This window comes from Tupaia chinensis, unplaced genomic scaffold (genome assembly GCF_000334495.1).
Source record: "Tupaia chinensis unplaced genomic scaffold, TupChi_1.0 Scaffold000251_1, whole genome shotgun sequence".
Lineage (NCBI taxonomy): Eukaryota > Metazoa > Chordata > Mammalia > Scandentia > Tupaiidae > Tupaia > Tupaia belangeri.
In genome coordinates, this window is record NW_006159731.1 from 2,399,127 (window position 1) to 2,418,593 (window position 19,467).

A 19,467-nucleotide genomic window follows, 5' to 3' on the forward strand; every position below is an offset into this window, starting at 1 on the left:
AATTACATAAAAATTCATAACTTCTAATCTTAACTAATAATCGCTGGAGATAATGTAAAACCCCAGAGCATTATATTACTTTTATTCTATATTACTTTTATTCTGAGACGCATATGGTGAAAATCAATAATTCACGTATTTATCTTGTTTTTATGACCTTGAAACCTAACCCAGCATTGATTACCAACTCATTTAAGTTTCACAGCCACAGACATTAATGTTTACCAAGGCTATAAAAGTTTAATATCAAACAGAATGAAGTAAACTCCCTGAAGCCTTGAAAGAGAATAATTTCTCTACCCATTCTCACATTCACTATAGAGGGATATGAAAGCTCTGTGATACCTGCACCTGCTTTTTCTTAGTTTAACTCGATGTTTCATATGAGCATGGTAATTACCATACAGCCTGTGTCTGTAAAAACATGAGCTGTATTTTGTAAAACTTTAAGTAATTTCCCAAGTGAGTTAGTTTTCCATACTTAGAATTTTATGTAGACTGTAGCTATACTTATATAAATTAGTGAGAGGGTATAGGGAGAGAACCGTGCACATGATCTTCATTCTGGGACCTTTAACTACCATTAGTTTAGCCTCATTGGTTGAGTTTTTTAAAATCTTCAGTTATGTAAAATTTTTCCACAGCAGGATTGTGAAGCCAATGACATTATCATTCCTGTAAGTGAAGAGTACTGGAAGGTGAAGCTGTGTTAGCAGTGAAGTACTGTGGACTTGGTTCGGTGAACTATGTAATACTGCTCTACAGTAGATACTAAGAGAGGTTATAAGTAAAAGGCTTAGAGGCAGTAGACTTAGTATCTTTCATTCAGTGTTTAACTCTATTCTCCCCTTAACTTTTAGATTTTATTCATCACATTAATGACACAGACACTATTCTGAGTACCAATAATACCAACCCTGGTAAGTAATTTGGAATTTAATTTATTTGTTTATTCCCCACTTTGCTCCAAAAAAGGTTTTAAGAAAGAATATGTCAGCTTATTTTAGGTAAACAATTAACAAAAAATGATTATCATTCTCAAATGTGAACTGAACTATTACTAAATTCAGTAATCAGTATGTTTAAAAAAAAGAACTACTTCATAAACAGTAGCATTAATGTAAGTGAGGCAATGTTTAGTGCATATTATGAAACTCACAACTCTATGATATCTGTGTTCGCCTGTACAATAACCAGTATTTGTTTTTTGAGAGCTTTTTGTTATAGGGCACATCCGCTTGCCAGAAAGACAGAGACAGAGAGACAGAAAGTGAGAAATCAACCTCTAGGGGGGATAGCCACGCCGAAATCCCTTCTCCTCCGTACTCCTCTCGGGATCTTGGGCATACATGCACATGTGCCCGGCGTGAGTTTTAAGCCACCAGGTCCGGGACTTGAACCGCAGTCAACTACATGGGAGTCCAGTGACATAGCCATTACGCTAACTGCTGGTCCCAATAATCAGTATTTTTAAGAACCTGTATCATTGCTAACCATATGGGATGTTTAGAGGTATAGCTCTCATTTTATTAACTTAGTATTAGATATATTTATTGTCTTAGTTACTAATATATAAGCTACACAGATTTGTAATCTATAAAATAATAAATTGCCTAATAATGCCTAATAATGAACAGAGATTAATTAGTATGTAAACATGGAAAAGTATATTAAGGCTTTGGCTTTAAAAAAAAATACGATTTCTTAACATGCCGGGCATGTGTACATGCTTGCCCAGGATTCTTACAGGATATTGAGATGGAAGAGAAGGGATTGCAGCATGACCATGTCCCTCTGAGGGGGTGCTTTCTCCCTCTCTCTCTCTTTATGTCCTCCTATCTCTCTGTCTCTCTCTGGTGAGCACATATACCCTCTGGCAAACTTTTAAAAAATAAAAATAAATATGTTTCTTAGGAAAGTTTTCTTTATTTATTAAAAATAAATCTTTGTGGCCTTTTGGGCACAAAGTTAATCAAGTATGGCAGTAAGAGGAAAGTGAATATAAAAGCTAATGTAAACTTTTTAATAGTTACACCGTTAACCTTGAACATCACCTAAAGCTTTTATGTGTCTAGGTTTCAAGGAGACCAAATCGATGTCATTTTGATGGAGGTACACATCAATCATTCAACCCATATTTGTCAAGCCTTTTATGTGTGAGGAATTATCCTAGGCTCTGGAGACACATAACAAAAGTCCCTTCTCACTTGACGCATACACTTTAGTCTTTGCTATTATTAATTTGCTCCTTAATTAATTAACCTGTTTTTGTCAACACTAGAAAATGAGTGAGTGAAGTACTAGCTTTTATTTCTGTGAGTATACATACTCCTTCGAATTATTATGCAAAAATATCTTGTGCCCTATCCATGACCTCAGAATTTTTGAAGGACGAAATAAAAAAGGAAAATTACTTTACCATAGTTATTCTGGTATCAGTTGATGAAGCTAGTTTATTAATATCTACTAGGATCTCTTCTCCAGCAGAGTCAGTTCTTCATTAAGGTTGTAACTGTCACAGTCACATTGATGACCTGGAGAGCTCCAACAGCACAGTTTACTTTGCATAACAACCTCTTACACTGAAACCAATACTTCTTGATTTCTCTTATGATGTCCATTTTGAACAGTGTGGCAAAGAGCGACAATATGAGACAATCTGTCTCAGTTAATGCAAAAAGTTATAGCTTATGTGTATTGAATACTTCCTGCACAAGCATCGTTCTTAATGTTTTCCAGCAACCCTATAAGACAGAAGCTATTAACTCCATTTTCTAGATGGAGAAACCACAGCACAGAAAAATTAACTTGCCCAAGGACATTTAGCTGTTAGGTAGCAGATTTAGAATGCTTGTTCATCCATTTTACTTCCATAGCCTGTGCTCCTAACTAATATGATTAGCAAAGACAATTTCAAATTAATTTACATCTGTCCAGAGCATAAAAGAAAAAAGTGCATGTTAAAATGCTAAAAAAGAAAAAAGAAAATTAAATGTTGATTTTGTACTTTACCTGGTAACAGAAAAAATTGCCACTTACAGATTAACATTTAAAATAAAAATTTTATTGACTTACCAGTTCTCTGAATATCATCTGGACTGTTAGGTTTATCCTAAATGTGATAAACTTTCAGAATTATTTTGGATTGCTAAAATTCAAATTCTTAAGTTCTCACCAGTGATTAGGTTTTGATGGCACCATAGCAGCATTCATGGTACCAGAGCAGCTATTTCAGTGGTATTTGCTTTTTATTCCAAAATTGTAGATTTTGTTTGTTGCTGAAAGAATCCTACTCTTTGGTTTTTGTCTTGGTTATTAGTGCAATAGTTAACCTTAAGTGTTACTACTTATATTATTATATAAATAAGACCAAATGCCATCCAGTACATTATTTTCTCTCTGACAGTCAAACCAAGAGATATGTGGGAGGTTATTTTTTTTTATAGTTTCTAGTGAGATAAAGGTTACACCTCAAAATGTTCTAAGATTTCCTCACCTTTAATTATTTATTTGTAGGTTAAAAATTCCTAATATACCTAAAAATAATCCTCAATATTTTTCCAAAAAGGGTGAAACTTAGTGCTCCTAGTAGAAGTTAAGGTGGGCAGAACAAGCGTTGTTCTCTGGGGGCAGTCATTTCCTGTTCTCTGCGGTTGTCTCTAACCTGGTGCTTTCTCCTACTACAGTGATTTGTCCAAGTGCCGAAAATGGTGGCCATCCTGACAATGGCTCTATGATTCTCTTCGCCAATGACACGGGAGTCCAACAATTTGAGAAATGGTGGAATAAGTCCAGGACAGTGCCCTTTTACCTAATAGGGCTTCTCCTACCGCTGCTCAATTTCAAATCTCCTTCTTTTTTTTCCAAGTTTAATATCCTAGGTAAGCCATGGCACATAATTATGGAGCCTCTGTGTGACTACATTGTGGATTCTGTGAAAATATGGTCCGGCTAGGGAGTTACCTTCCAGACCTGTTCATCCATGTTTAATTTGTTCATTCATGTGGTTTTTTTCATATGAATTTGGTCTTTTGTGGTTAGATGACCATTTCAAGTTTGTTTTGCTTTTTTTTCTTTTTAAGATGTGAGTTATTTGGTTTCTTATTCTAACCTTACTGAATAATTTTTCCTCATTTCCTCTGTGAATACAACTAAGGGTAATACAATAGAATTTCAGAAGGAAAGAGCCACATAGATATTTTAGGACTTCTCATTTCTAAGAGTAAGGAGAATTAGAACTTACTAAGGGAGGTTTTAGAATTTTTTAATACAGTTTCTATTTAAGATTATTAGAATTATCACCTGACTTTCAACCTGGGAGATCATTCTCTAGCTCAAGCTTCTTAGGTTTATCATGCTTTTTCTCTTTTCCTCAGTGCTTTTTCTTTCTTTGAACTCTATGGCCTCCTTACAGAAACAGGCCCTTTTTGTGAACTGTTTTTCAGATGTTCCTAAAGGAATGTTTTGATGCTATCTAAAATAACAAAAGGTACCCCCAGTGAAAGCTAGAACCTGGTTAACTAAAGACAGGGATGTCACTCATAAAGATCTCACTCCTAAATAAACTCCTTCTTGTCAATCTTATTTTCCAGTAGGCATTCTAGAGTATACAATGATTAGATTATCCATCACATCAAGGGAGCAGGTAGTTGGCTGCTGGGTTTCCTGTAGATCGAAGAAAGAGATAAAGATATTTCTCTATGCTTGTCTGTCTCAAAGCAGGATTCACTTATCTGCCATAGACACACATAGAAAATGAAGAGTTGTGGTTATATAAGGTTTGACCTCTTGTTTTCATCCTTTCTGAATCAGCTAATCTCCAAACCCACAGCAGAGTTTACATAGCTCGTTGCGGTTTCCTGATTTTCTTGCCAACCTTCTTATGGTACAAATCTTTTAAAAGCGTGTGAACTTACAGAAGAATTTGCTATCTTGAACAAAATAATCACCAGACTTCCAACCAGATTAATTATTTACCACTTCCTTAAGGATATTCTACTTTTATCTTTTTTTCCTTTTTTAAATTATTTACCACTTTCTTAAGGATATTCTGCTTTTGTCCTTTCTCCTTTCTTTCAAAACTATAGCTTTTTAGAGAAATTAGCATCTAATGACTTTCCTGAGTGCCCTGACTCTATTCCATAATGCAAAGTTTAAGTCCCTAAAAAAAAATAATAATCTTCTAACTTTTACCTTACTAAAAAAACTCTTAATGCTAACTTTACTCTGTGCTTACTACCTGGGAGTAGAATATGGAATCTTTCCATCCTAGTATTCCTTAGTCAAAACTTCATCTCGAGATGAGGTAAGATTATTCATAGATGATTTGGTTTACTGTCTTTCTCAAGTATGTGTATGACCCACATTCACTACTTTTCTTTCTTTACTTTCTTATCACCTGACATTAAATACTGTGACAAACTTTTCCAGCCCACTAACTGTCTTTAACACTTCCAGTACAAAGAATAAAAGTCAGTTTCATGTTGCTTTTCGCCTCATATAACTTTACAGTTTTGTAATGGACTTCCTGCTTATGTCTTCCACTAAACTTAGCTCATAAGTAAATGAAGTAGTTTCGTATTCAACAACATATGAGCTACTTTCATCCAGTTCTTCATAGGCCCATTACATAGTTGTAGAGGTTTTGTTTTCTGGTGACTCACATAGCTTTATTCTTTAGATCCCAGCTGGGTTTTAATGGGGTAGTCACTTTGCTGAGGATGTGGAAGCAAAGCTTTATTTTAGTCTATAAAACATACAAAGCTGATAAAGGATTTCTGAATTTTTTTCTCACAGGAACAGGATCTGTTCTCTATTTGATATTCCTTGTCACCTTTAAGGCTATTCGCTTGGGATTTCATTTGGAATTTCATTGGTTGATCCCAACAGAATTTTTTGTACCAGGTAAGCTATTTTAGCAAAATAAAGAACTGATAAATTATGACAACATGATCTTTAAATTGACTAGTATTATTTATTATTCTAACATAAATAAGAAATGGTATTTTTTATACCAAAAAATTTTATCACTGCTGTTAAACTAAAAATAGGACTACAGTTGAGATTACATTGGAATTTTTGTAGTTAGGAGTAACCAGGGCCCTTTGTCATTTCTACTTGGGAGCTAAGGTTCATGTGTGTTACAATGCAATTGAAAACTCAAGAACTCATTCTCTAGACTGTTTTGAGAAGTATACCCCTAAAATTTTAAAGATACAGAAAATGGTCAGTGGTGTACATAAATAATACTGCTTGTTAAAATAATTGACTATCAGATGGTGAAAAGGTTATGTCGCTGGACTCTCACATAGCTAACTGCTGTTTAAGTCCCAGACCTGGAGGCTTGAAAACTCTACGGTGAGGTGGGGGGGACCAGCAGTTGATGTAATGGCTATGTCGCTGGACTCCCATGTAGCCGACCACGGTTCGAGTCCCAGATCCGGTGGCTTAAACTCATGCTGGGCGCATGTGTGTGCATGCCCAAGATCCTGAGAGGAGAATGGAGGAGAAGGGATTGCGCTGTGGCCATCCCCCCAGGGGGTAATTTCTCGCTTTCTGTCTCTCTCTGTCTTTCTGGCAAGTGCACGCGCCCTATAACAAAAACCTTTCTTAAAAAAACAAAAAACAAACCTCTACCAGGGTATCTGTGTATCTGTGCCCATAATACCAAGGAGAGAAGGGACTGTGGCATGGTCATCCCCCCTGGGGGTTGATTTCTCATTTTCTGTCTCTCTGTGTGTCTCAATCTCTCCAGCAAGCACACACACCCTGTAGCAAAAATCTCTCTCTTTAAAAGTAAATAAATAAATAAATAATCATTTTGGGGGACAACTGGTGCTGTGGTGGTTAAGGCCACTAGATTCCACATGACTCAATGCATGGTTCTCCTGGGCCACCTGAAGAATACACCAGGCACATGTGTGTGCATGTCCAAAATCTCAACAAGAGAGGGACCAGCAGTTGGCGTAATGGCTATGTCGCTGGACTCCCATGTAGCCGACCACGGTTCGAGTCCCAGATCCGGTGGCTTAAACTCATGCTGGGCGCGTGTGCGTGTGTGCCCAAGATCCTGAGAGGATAATGGAAGAGAAGAGATTGCAGTGTGGCCAACCCCCCTGGGGGGTGACTTCTCGCTTTCTGTCTCTCTCTGTCTTTCTGGTGAGCACATGCACTCTGTAGCAAAAACCTCTCCAACAAAAGAAATGGAGGAAAAGGGGGGCTGGCAGATGGTTTGGTGGTTAAGGTGCTAGACTACCACATGGTCGACCATAGTTCGAGTCCCAAACCTGGCAGCTTACTTTCTCTCTCTCATCAGTGTGTGTGTCCTATAGCAAATTTTAAAATAATAATACTAAATAAAATTAAGTAATAATTCTTTAAAAAGAAAAAGAAATGGAGAAGTAATTATGACATGCCCATCCCACGTGGGGTGAGCTTTCTCACTTTCTCTGTCTCTATGGCAAGCACTGAAAGCCTTACAGGTTTTGCTTTTTTTTTTTTTTTTTTTTTTTTTTTTTTAATTTTACTCTTTTTCAGACTAATTAAAATGACAGTCATTAAATATGTTCTGCTTCTCTTTTTCCCATGTTTATAACTTGTCAATTTCTTCAGTTTCGCTCAAATTTAGAAATTTGAGGCATGATAATAGCCCATGGAGCAATGAGTAAATAATGCTAAATGAGGTGGTGTGGTGGTTAGGGCACTAGACTCCTATCCTTCATGGCTGACTGTGGTTTGAGTCCTGGACCTGGAAACTTACTTCCTCACTTTTTCTCTCTCTCTGTCTCTCTCTCTCTCATGTGTTTGCCGTATAGCAATTTTTTAAAATGAAAATAAATAAAATTATTCTTTAAAATTTTTTTTAAATATTGCTAAATAAGCAAACAGATTAGAAAGTAGAAGTGACTATTATACTAGTATCTTGAAAAGTAATAGTGAGAAAATAGTACAGGATTCTGTTATTGGTTGAACACTGTTGATTCAGTCTAGTATTCTAAGTCTCTCAGTATCTGGTGTTAATTTCTAATGTCTGTAATTGTAGATGTCTACCACGTGTTTTATTTTTGTTACAACATTCCCAGGTTTTTCAGGAGCATGGAGTTGATGACCAGTGGAAGTTGTTTAGGTTATCATTGTCTTTTAGGAAATTTCACAGTGTTAGCTTTGATTTTTCATTTCTTGTAGATGCCCACAAAGACTGAAGTCAGTGTAGAATCAGAATAAGGGAAGTACTGGGACTTGGAAAGCACTCTTCTCTCCGAGAGTGTATTTAAAATTAGACACTGATAAAAACAGCTATTTTAAAATAACTTCCATTGAGCAATAAAAATAGTCTAGGATTTCATTTTCTAAAATTAGGCCCATTGTGATTTATAGAGAATTTTAGTAATAGGAGTTTCTACTAATGATATATTAGAGATAGATAAAAGGGAAAAGGACACAGTAGTTATTTAAAAGACAGCAAAGAAAATAAATATTTAAGTACATATTAAGCCATTTGTCTACTTTGCTTCTTTATGAAGGAGGGATTATGAGAACTAAAATGTTTGTGTTAATTATTTATGGTCCATGGCACAGTGGTAACGCACTGCTCAAAAGAAACCCGATAGCATGTAGATCCTCAGCTCAATCTCCCTGATACATGCTGGGCTCATGCATGTGTGGTGTGTCCAGGATCCAGCTGGATAGAGAACTGGGGGAAGGGGGTCATGGTGTGACTAGACCCCATGGAGGACACTCTTTCTTTTTTTCTTTCTGAATTCTCATGCATGTATACATGCTTTAGCATGAATACAGAAAAAAAATTTAATTATGGTCTGAAATAAGTAAGTTATATTGTGATTTCTCAAGAATGAAAATATGTCATAAATTTTTTTCAGTAAAGGCTAATCAAGATTCAGAATTTGGAGATGTGGATCTTTATTGTCCTGATGAGAATTCACAAAGTTTGGTAGTTCTTATTGAATCTTTCTTACTTACTTATGTTCTCTTGTCTCTAAAAAAACATGTTTTTGGTGCCACAGATTCCATCACCCCTTATACAAGTAATTGGAAAAATGAGAAAAACTCTTACACATCTCACTCTAGTCTTTCTTGCCTACTTATGGAGAGAGTTGTGTTTGCTTATTGTCTCCAACATCTTCCATTTTGCCTTGGATTCACTTCTGCCAAGGCTTTGCCCTCCTCACTTGACAAAACCATTGACTATACCTTGCCTGATCCAATGATGACCAATTCTCACTATACTTACTAAGCCTGCCAGCAGCATGGGACACATTCGGTTACTCCCTTCATCTTGAAATATTTCTTTACTTGACTTCCAAAACCTCATTCTCTAACCAGTTCCTCTACGTAGGCATTTAAATTATTTCTAATATTTTTTAAAAATGCTTAAATTTTTAAAAATTTTTTAAAAATTTAAATTTGTCATTGAAGACTATAAAATGACCAATTCTCCCCTACTTAATTCCTTTTCTAGAAGTACTTTTATAGAAAATTCAAGTGTCAGAAAAGTGAAGAACTTTAAAGTCAGACAGACCCTGAATTTGAATTCTGCTTTGCCAAATACTAACTTTCTGACCTAAAATAGGAATAACTGATAGAAAGTACCCAAAGAGAGGAAACATTTTCTATTTCTTTCACTTTTAAATACTTTTCCTCGTATAATGATAGCTTTGAAGAGCTTCATAAATTCACGTTTTAATATCCTTACTCCTTGGACAAAGCAGAGACAACTAGTCTTTAGTCATCAATTTTGGGTTGCTAATATTATTTTCTCTTTTTCTCCTAGAGATAAGATTTCAATTTCCACAGCTGACTGGAGTGCTTACACTTGCTTTCTTTATTCATAATTGTATTATCACACTCTTGAAGAACAATAAGAACCAAGCAAATAATGTGAGTAATTATCTGAGGAATTGACCTTTTCATCTTCTGAAGAAAAATTTTTTATATCAGTATTTGAGGTACTTTATTTTAGGAGTACAATTATGTAATTTTGTTTCATAATCTTAATTTTTACATTTAAACTATACAGCAGTATCAGCAGACTTTTCTGTAAGATTTAGATGATAAATGTTTTATTCTCTGTGAGCCATTTGGTTCTTTGTTACTACTATCCAGTTTGACTATGAAAACAGCCATAGACAACAAAATTAAAAATCAGTGGTGATTATTTCAATAAAAGTTTATTAAAACAGACCGTGGGCCAAATTTCACCCATGGGCCATAGTATGTGAATAACTGCCATAGAGGAATCACTGAAAAAAATAAAGAAGGGGAAGCTATAAACCAATACTGATACTAAAGTCATTAACAACAAAAACCTTAACTAATCCAAAAGAAGGCAGGAGAAAGGGAACAAGGAATAAATGGAACAAATGGAAAACAAATAACAAGATAGATTTAAACTAATCACACTGATAAGTACATTAAATATAAATGGTCTAAACACTGCAGTTAAAAGATAGAGATTGGAGGACCAGCAGTTGGCATAATGGCTATGTTGCTGGACTTCCATGTAGTCGATTGCCGTTTGCGTCCTGGACCTGGTGGCTTAAACTCATGCCAGGCACGTGTGTGTGCATACCCAAGATCCCGAGGAGAATGAAGGAGAAGGGATTGTGGCATGGCCATCCCCCCTGGGGATGATTTCTCGCTTTCTGTCTCTCTGTCTTTCTGGCAAGTACCCATGCACTATAGTAAAAAAAAAAAACCCAGTGACTAGAGTAAAAACCCCAAAAAAAAAAAAAAAAAAAGATAGAGATTGGTGGTCAGCAGGTAGCATGGTATTTAAGGCACTGGACTCCCACATGACCAACTGCAGTTTGAGTCCCAGACCTGGGGGTTTTGCTTTCTCACTTTCCTTCTCTCTCTCTCTCTGTTTCTCTCTGGTGAGCACACAAGCCCTATGACACATGAAAATAATAATAATAATAATAATAATAATAATAAATAAATAAATAAAATTAAATAAATGATTCCTTAAAAGAGGAGAGGTTGTCAGACTGGTAAAAACAAAAACTAAGTATATGTTGTCTATAAGAAACTTACTTTTAAGTATAAAACATGCAATGCAAACACTAAACATAAGAAAAGTGGAGCTGCTATATTCATATCAGATAAAATAGACTTTAGAAAAAGGAGTATTGCCAGAGATAAAGAAGAACATATACATAATGATATTTAGGGATCAGTTCATCAAGAAGACGTACTAATTCTAAATATATATGTACCCAATACAAAAGCTTCAAAATTATTGAAGTTACTATTGCCAAACTGAAAGAAATAGGTAAATCCAAAATTATCATTGGATATTTTATCACCCTTTACTCAGTGACTGATAGAACAAATAGACAAAAATAATAAAGGATCTAGAAAGCATGAAAACACTATCCACCTACTTGATCTGACATTTATAAAACGTCTTCTCTCAATGGCAAAATACATGTTCTTTTCAGATATTCAGAAACATTTATCAAGTTAGACCATATGCTGGATCATAAAATAAATGGTACGTGGAACAAATAATAAGCCATGTTTGATAAACAGAATATATCCCCAGACCTACTTCTGACTTCAATATAAATCCATTCCTCATTCTGAGTTGGCATTCAATCTGTCTTTAATTTCCTGCCCTCAGCTTTGCCTGTTGTTGCTTATTAATGAGGTAAAATAGGAGATCTTATTAATATATATACTTCTTGACATATTACCAGTTCATATTGTCAATTTTCACTTTAAATATTTTTTAACTTCAAGCTTCATTTTCTAAATAATAGCTTTGTTCTACCTTTGTCCATTGAATGGGTTCTCAGGAGGCCTTATCTTTAAATCTAGTAATGGCTTGAGTTTGAGGCAGAGAATACCAAATCCCACATGTATGCATGCTATTCATAGGTGACATGTTTTCCAAGATCATGCTAAACTTCAGCTGCTTTTATAGTAGAAAGCATCATTTCCCTTCATAACAGTATTTTCTTTTAAAAAAGTGAATTATTTTATTTTATTTATTATTATTACCTTTCAATTTGACCAGAGAGAGGGAAAGTCAGAAAGCAAGCCACCAGGTTCATGACTTGAATTGCAGTTGGTCATGTAGGAGGTCAGTGCCCCAACACCATGCCATCTGCTGGTCCCCATTACAATATTTTCACATGAAATATTTTCATTTCTTGGCCCACTTGTACTCAATGGGCTAGTACTATGAAATAAAGCTTTTCTGGTTTTAGTATTTCTGTTCTATTTCTTTTTTTTTTTTTTTTTTTGAGAGTTTTGTTTTGTTTTAGATATAATTTTGCTATAGGGTTCATGCACTTGCTGGAGAAACAGAAAGTGAGAAATCACTCCTCCCTGGGGGAATGGCCTGCTGCAATCCCTTCTCCATTCTCTTCTCAGTATTTTAGGCGCACATGCACCCAGCGTGAGTTTTAAACCGCTAGGTCTGGAACTTGAACCATGGTTGACTATGTGGGAGTCTAGCAATGTAACCATTACACCATCTGCTTGTCCCTAGAGAGATTTTTTTTCCTAAAGTGCACATGTACTTGCCAGAGAAACAGAGGGAAAGCAAGAAATCACCCCCCAGCAGGGATGGCCATGCTGCAATCCCTTCTCTTCCATTCTTTTGGGATTTTTGAGCATGCACACACAAGTGCCCAACAGGAGTTTCAAGCCACCAGGTCTAGGACTCAAACTGCACTTAGTCATGTGAGTCCAGCGCCTTAACCATTATGCCACCTGCTGGCCCTTCTCTTGCATTTTTATATGTGCTCTACTGTGTGCTGTGTAACTCATAACTTGTTACCTTTCTTACATTTTTTTCATTGTTGTTGTTCAGTGGCTATGACACTAATATTTTGGAGACTGGTTAGATCTCCATTGTAGTAGCTAAAGGCATCCAATTTGGCACCAGAAAGACCTTGATTTTGAATATTGACTTCTTCAGCTAGTCATTTTGTAACCTTACCACATTTAGTTTATTCTGTTATAAAATGAGGAAACTGTATCTGCATAAGTAAGGTTTTTATGAGGATTAAATGATATACGTAATGTGCTTAGCACAGAATCTGACCCCTAGAAGCTTTCAGTAAATGAAGCCAATGTGTTTACAATTTTTTATCTACATCAACTGAATTCCTGCAGTGCACCCAAGTATTATCCAGGGTGTTACATTCTGATGTGTTACTAATAACAGATAATACTTGAAACTGAGTAGGGCCCAGCAGGTGGCATGGTAGTTAGGGCCACTAGACCCCCACGTCGCCAACCAAGTCTCAAGTCTTCCCCCCTCCCTGGGGGGCCCTGGGAGTGGCTGCTACAGCTCTAGCAAAAGCTGAGCCCAGCCGAGTGCCAGTGCCGCTGCATACACCGCTGCATACGCCGCCGCCCCCCCACCCCTGCCCCCGCAGCCTCAACTCCCTGCAAGCAGTGAAACACAAGATCCAGGCCCTGCATTAGCAGGCGGAGAAGACGGAGGACCACGCACAGAGCCTGCAGCAAGAGCTGGACCGTGAGCGCCAGTGGCACCAGAAAGCAGAAGGTGATGTGGCAGCTCTCAATCGACGCATCCACCTGGTTGAGGAGTTGGACAGGACTCAAAGAAGGCTGGCAACAGCCCTGCAGAAGCTGGAGGAGGCAGAAAATGCGGTGGATAAGAGCGAGAGAGGAACAAAGGTGATTGAAAAGTGGGCCATGAAATATGAGGAGAATATGGAGATTCAGGAGATGCAGGTCAAAGAGGCCAAGCACATTTCTCAGGAGGCTGGCCGCAGACACGAGGAGGAAGCTCGTTAAGTTGGTCATCCTGGAAGGCGAGCTGGAAGGGACAGAGGAGCGTGTGGAGGTGTCCGAACTAAAGTGTGGTGACCTGGAAGAAGAACTCAAGAATGCCACTAATAATCTGAAATCGCTTGAGGCTGCATCTGAAAAGTATTCTGAAAAGGAGGACAAATATGAAGAAGTTAAACTTCTTTCTGACAAACTGAAAGAGGCTGAGACCCATGCGAAATTTGCAGAGAGAACAGTTGCCAAACTGGAAGAGACAACTGATGACCTGGAAGAAAAACTTGCCCAGGCCAAGGAAGAGAACAGCGGGCTTACATCAGACACTGGATCAGACACTAAATGAACTTAACTGTATATAACCAAAACAGAAGAGTCATGCCCCAACATAAACTTCAGAGCTCTGTGTCTTTCTCTTCCCTCATTAGAAGTTTCTTTTGCTATTGCATCTTCACTTTGCTGGAAATGTCAAGCAAATTATTGAATAAATGACCAAATATTTTGTATCTGAAAAGTTTTGAGCACCAGTTAAATCTAAATCCTTCCTTCTTTCAAATGGCACCAACTTTTTCAGCTCTGTTATTATCCTTAAATTGCACTTATTCCTGAGGTGGCAGGTATTTCATAGTGAACATACTTTTAAGCCTGAGGGCACCTGGTTCCTAGGAGAACAGACAACCCCACACTTTCAAGAATAGACTGTTATCTAGTTGTAGATCAATTTAAAATGCTGAAGAATATAACCTTCTGGGTCATAGTTGGCCAAACATCAGAAGGCTATGGACCATGACATTAAATGATTGGGAATCCAGAGTGAAAAAAAGAATGGGTGCGCGATTGTGGGAAGTCATAAACCCAAGATAAACCTAATCATCCTGGCCCTTCTCCACATTCAACTATGCAGAGCAAATATCCTCTAATCAGTCGGCATGAGAATGCTTAGGAAATAGCCATAATAATTACCCATACAGTTTCTGGGTAGATCCTGTTAGGCTTTTCCACATGTTTCTTTCATTTAAAAGTTATTCTCTGAAGAGCATGTGTTGTATTCCTTTAAGGACCCATGTTTGTCTGCTCTAAGGCCATCCACTCAGCAGGACAATGGTGGCGTTCAGTCCTCATCAACTCAAATCAAAATGGCTGCTAGCCATCAGTAAATTGAGCAAAGAGAATCTTGTTTATTAACAAAATTCTGCAGAAGGGTCTTCTCTGGAATTAAGGTAGAGATTAAGAAAAAGTAATTGATTTCATCTCCATTCTTCAGGGAATGACAAATTGAAGATTTACTTACCTGGGACTTGAATTCCTTCTTTGGGACCAAGTTAAAAGACCAAGAAACTCCTGGTTAATGGATATGGAATATTGTGTAGACAGGGCTGCACATTGTGGCTTTGTTGTATTTCTCTTTCTCAGTTGACATCTCAGAGCTGAAGCATTCCACATCCCCAACAGTGTGGGGGCCAACTCAAGTTTACGATTCTGAATAAAAATCCCCCGGCTTCCAGCTTATCTGAATCTCCTGCGCCTCACTCCTATTTATTAAGCATCACACTACCCAGGAGATACACTGGCAGACTGTGCAATGGAATAAAACCCACACTTTATATTCTTGCAACTATATCATAGGTAATAGTATTACTTTTTCTACATTTTGGTCAAATAAATTTTTACATAAACATTAAAAAAATCCCTTATCTCCCAAACATGAATTGCTTTTATAATAAAAATTAGTGAGAGTTGCTGTACAGTGTATAAAAATTGTGGTATTTGGACTGTTATACAATTTCATAACAGGCACACAGAAGGGAAAAAACTTAAGGTGCAAGGAAAGCTCTTGCACTGGAGTTTTCCATCTTTATCCAGTTCTCCCAGAGTTTGCTAAGGTACATTTTTTTGCAAGAAGTCAGACCAAAATAACATGATAATCAGATGGTATAGAAGGTAAAAGCTTCCATGGCATGGTGGCTTCCCCTCTTTGTATATAGTGTACGTTCTCTCTGACAGCTGTTTTGCCTCCCAAGATTTTTGTACAAGGTTGCCTTTGTTTTTGAGTAGCATTGAGTAGGTTGAGAGAGTGACTTTCAAATGTTATAATGGGAGGCTTCTATCCTTTGACACAAGAGAGGTGTTGCCTGGTTCATTTGTGTTCATCCCACACAAGATCATGAGGCTATCCTAATGGTGATTGAAATCTAAACTACCATGGGGCCTACAGCTTCATGAACTAAAGAGGAAAAAAATCTCCTTGAAGGATTGGCCATCCCTTCCTCTCTCAACCGTAAATAATTGGAAGCTCTCTGAAAGGACGGGAACCAGTCTACATAAGCCTTTCGCTCCATAGGCATATCTGTCATCTAATTTAAGGTTTGTTTTCAAGCTGATTGTCAACTTAGACCTGACTTTACAATTGCTCATGGCTTGTTTTGTTTATAGTTGAATTTATCAACATCCAAACTTATAAAACTTGGCTATTGGAGACCAGCAGGTGGCGTGGTGGCTAAGGCACTGGATATTCCCATATGGCCAACCACGGTCAAGTCCCAGACCTGGTGGCATGCTTTCTCACTTACTCTCTCTCTCTTTCTCCCTCTCTCTCTCTGTGTCTCTCTCTGGTCAAATTAAAATAAATGAATAAATAAATAAGATTAAGTAAATAATTCTTTATAAAAAAAAAAGCTTTGGCTATTGCCTTAGCCTATTTAAGAAGGAAAGTTATCCAAAAATATCAGAAATGTTCACTAATACCAAATGTCCAATTTTTTAATTGTATTATCAAACTAAAAAAAACTGTATATAAATTTTTTTCTAAACTGTTTTCTTAACTTTCAAAGTAATTTGTGCTTAAAATGAAAAATGAGTCGGCTTATTGCCATAATTTAGTTGTGCCGAATTGTCTAGCTGCCCCTTGAGTGGTGATGGAGACCAGATTTGTAAGCTCTGCAATCCATTCTGTTTGGATCTGACAGCTGGCTGCAGTAAATATCTTGTAGCCTTTTTACTCTGTGTAGAGATGGGAGGGTGGGAACGATAGTGGAAGAAAGCAGTCCACTTTATTTCATGTTGTAATTGTTTACTGATTCCAGTAAGAACATTGTGCAGCTGTTTGAACAGCTGCCCTTTGATTTCATTTTGTTTAATATTTAAATTTGTTAAGCTTGTCTTAATACCTGCTTATTGTCTGCTCTTTAACTGGTTCTCCTTCCTTAAAACCTATGTTCTACTCTTCTTGTCTTGGCATGATTTGATGATACACATTAATTTACTAAAGGAGGCTTTTTAAAATCTTGCAGGTCATACTGAAGGTGGTTTATGCTTACTTTTTTTATGTCTCCTAGTTTATTATTGTAGTTAAATGTTTTATAATTCAATAAAGAAATTACTTTTTGAAATTAAACCAGAGTTTCAGTCACATTCAATTACCATTTATGCCAACTTATTATATCTGCAAACAGGTAACTTGGTCTTTTTTTTTTTTTAGAGAGATTTTTTGCCACAGGGCACGTGCACTCCAGAGAAACAGAAAGCAAGAAATCCCAGGGGGGATGACCACGCCACAATCCTTTCTCTATTCTCCTCTCAGGATTTTGGGTACACACGCACACACACCCAGCATAAGTTTTAAGCCACCAGGTCCAGGCCTCAAACAGCAGTTAGCCATATCGGAGTCCAGTTACATAGCTATTTCACCATCTGCTGGCCCCGGCAGCTTAGTCTTTCTTACTCCAGACTAGGAGGGAAAAATGGCAAACTAGCTTAAAGTACGTGGATTTTCTTTCAACTACTTTCTATGAACAAAATGGATACCTAAAAAATATACACACAAATATGCAAGGTAAGAAGATAAATTTTACATTTATGTGTTAGTCTTCTTATTTAAACTATCCAGGTAGACTTGCTGCAAATTTCTTCAATATTACGGGAACTTTATTCTGTATTTACAGGTGAGGGACCTATGCATTGCATATATGCTGGTAACATTAACTTACCTCTATATTGGAGTCCTGGTTTTTGCTTCATTTCCTTCACCACCATTATCCAAAGATTGTATTGAGCAGGTAAGGCACTGTGTACCTTTACTGTTTGATTATTTACACCTTCACCTATACATAACAGGCCGGGTGATTCAGTAACCAGATATGACCTCAGACAGGCCTGAATACAATGTCTACTGTCCATTCCAAGTATGGGAATTTAGGCACTTTTACCATCCTTTCTGAGGTTCAGTTTCCTTTTAAATTTTAAGTAGTAAAATACATACTCCATTAGATTTTTAGATGGACTCTAATAACGTGCAACAAGACTGGCACTGTGTGGTACTCAAATAAATGACTATTATAGTACATATATTTCTCTTTGGAGAATTTCTATGAGGAGTTGTCATTAATTTATAAAATCTCCACAGAGAATACATTGCACTCACTTATTTTCCAAAGACCAGATCTGGAAATGTCTTGGATAAATGGACTCTTACGTTGATTTCATAGAGTGGCAGGCTGCAAACAAGGAAAGACTGTTTGATTGTTAAAAAGAGAGAGAGAGACAGAGAAACAAAGAATAAAAGAAAAATTCTTTTACTAAAAGAATTTAGTTACCATAATAGTATTTTCTTTGATTTAACCTTTCAAAGCCTTAATAATAATATATTCTTTTGTTTAATGTGAACAAAAACTACTTCTGAAAAATAGCATTTCAGGGGAATAGAATTTCTACTAGAAATTTCTCTGCTAGAGTGTAATGGAATATACAATGTGATTTATTACTGCTGAATAATAAAGGTTATTTCAGCAGAATAGAATTAAGAGTGTCCTTTTCTTTATATGAGAAATAGGTTTGAGTTACTGCTGATAAAGTAGCTTGAAATGTTTCTATTGCCTTGATTTCCTTGATTCCAGAAGTTCTCTAGTAGACAAATGTTTTCTGAAAATTGTCCTAATAGGAACAATCCCATATAAAGCCACTCTCTGGGGAATAGAAATGTTTGTCGTTATTTGTATTTTAAAGGAAAAAATTAAAATTCTGAGTGATTAACTTTTTTCTAGATACCAAACTAAGATGGGAAAAGAGGTCATGAAAAGAAGGAGAAATAAGTCCTTTTCTATTTAGTGTTAGACTGTAAACAGTGACAGTGACGATACTAGGTGATAGATGTACTCTTACTTTGTTTTGTAATCTTTACTTTGAAAGTGCTACAATACTTCAAAGGAGGAAAAGCAAGAGAGCTAGTGAAGATAAAAATAGCATTAAATTAAATTAGCCATTTATATATATTAAAACAGATTGAGTATTGTGTTTGAATCTTGCCAATTAGTCCTTCTCAACCTATCTGTGGTAAAGGACAAAGTTTCTTTTATTGTTTTAATGTCAAATCCATTGCAAACTTAATACTTTTGTAAAATAGAATAAAAACATTGCAATATCAAATTTTGGTAGCAATTTCTAAATACTTTCAATTTCGGTACTTACCTCATTGAAAAATAGCAAGCAGTTTATGGATAGGCAGCTGTCCACAAACCACAATTCGAGTAGCACCTATATTCCAAATAAGCAGAAGACATTCCATTTTATGACTGTGTATGTACTGAATTTGTTTTTTAACATTACCTCATTATCTCTCTTGGATTAGAATTTTTTAGACAACTTCCCTAGCAGTGACACCCTGTCCTTCATTGCAAGGATATTCCTGCT

General features: G+C 36.6%; 1 protein-coding gene and 1 pseudogene across 10 annotated transcripts in view; both read left to right on the forward strand.

Moving 5' to 3' along the window:
• SLC38A9 (solute carrier family 38 member 9) overlaps positions 1–19,467 on the forward strand; it is an 88,578-nt gene that overhangs the window by 59,703 nt on the left and 9,408 nt on the right. For 8 of the 10 annotated variants that reach the window (XR_334621.3, XM_006148990.3, XM_006148989.3 and 5 more), the window contains 6 exons: positions 861–920; positions 3,687–3,881; positions 5,797–5,904; positions 9,791–9,897; positions 17,724–17,837; positions 19,406–19,460. Coding sequence is in view for 8 of the 10 variants with exons in the window: in XM_006148990.3 (XP_006149052.1) it covers positions 861–920; positions 3,687–3,881; positions 5,797–5,904; positions 9,791–9,897; positions 17,724–17,837; positions 19,406–19,460 (639 nt within the window). In the remaining 2 variants the exon portion in view is untranslated. The remainder of the gene's footprint in view (positions 1–860; positions 921–3,686; positions 3,882–5,796; positions 5,905–9,790; positions 9,898–17,723; positions 17,838–19,405; positions 19,461–19,467) is intronic. The other 2 variants (XR_003549473.1, XM_006148995.3) reach the window with 1 other exon arrangement.
• Positions 11,805–15,031, forward strand: LOC102480965 (tropomyosin alpha-4 chain pseudogene; annotated as a pseudogene).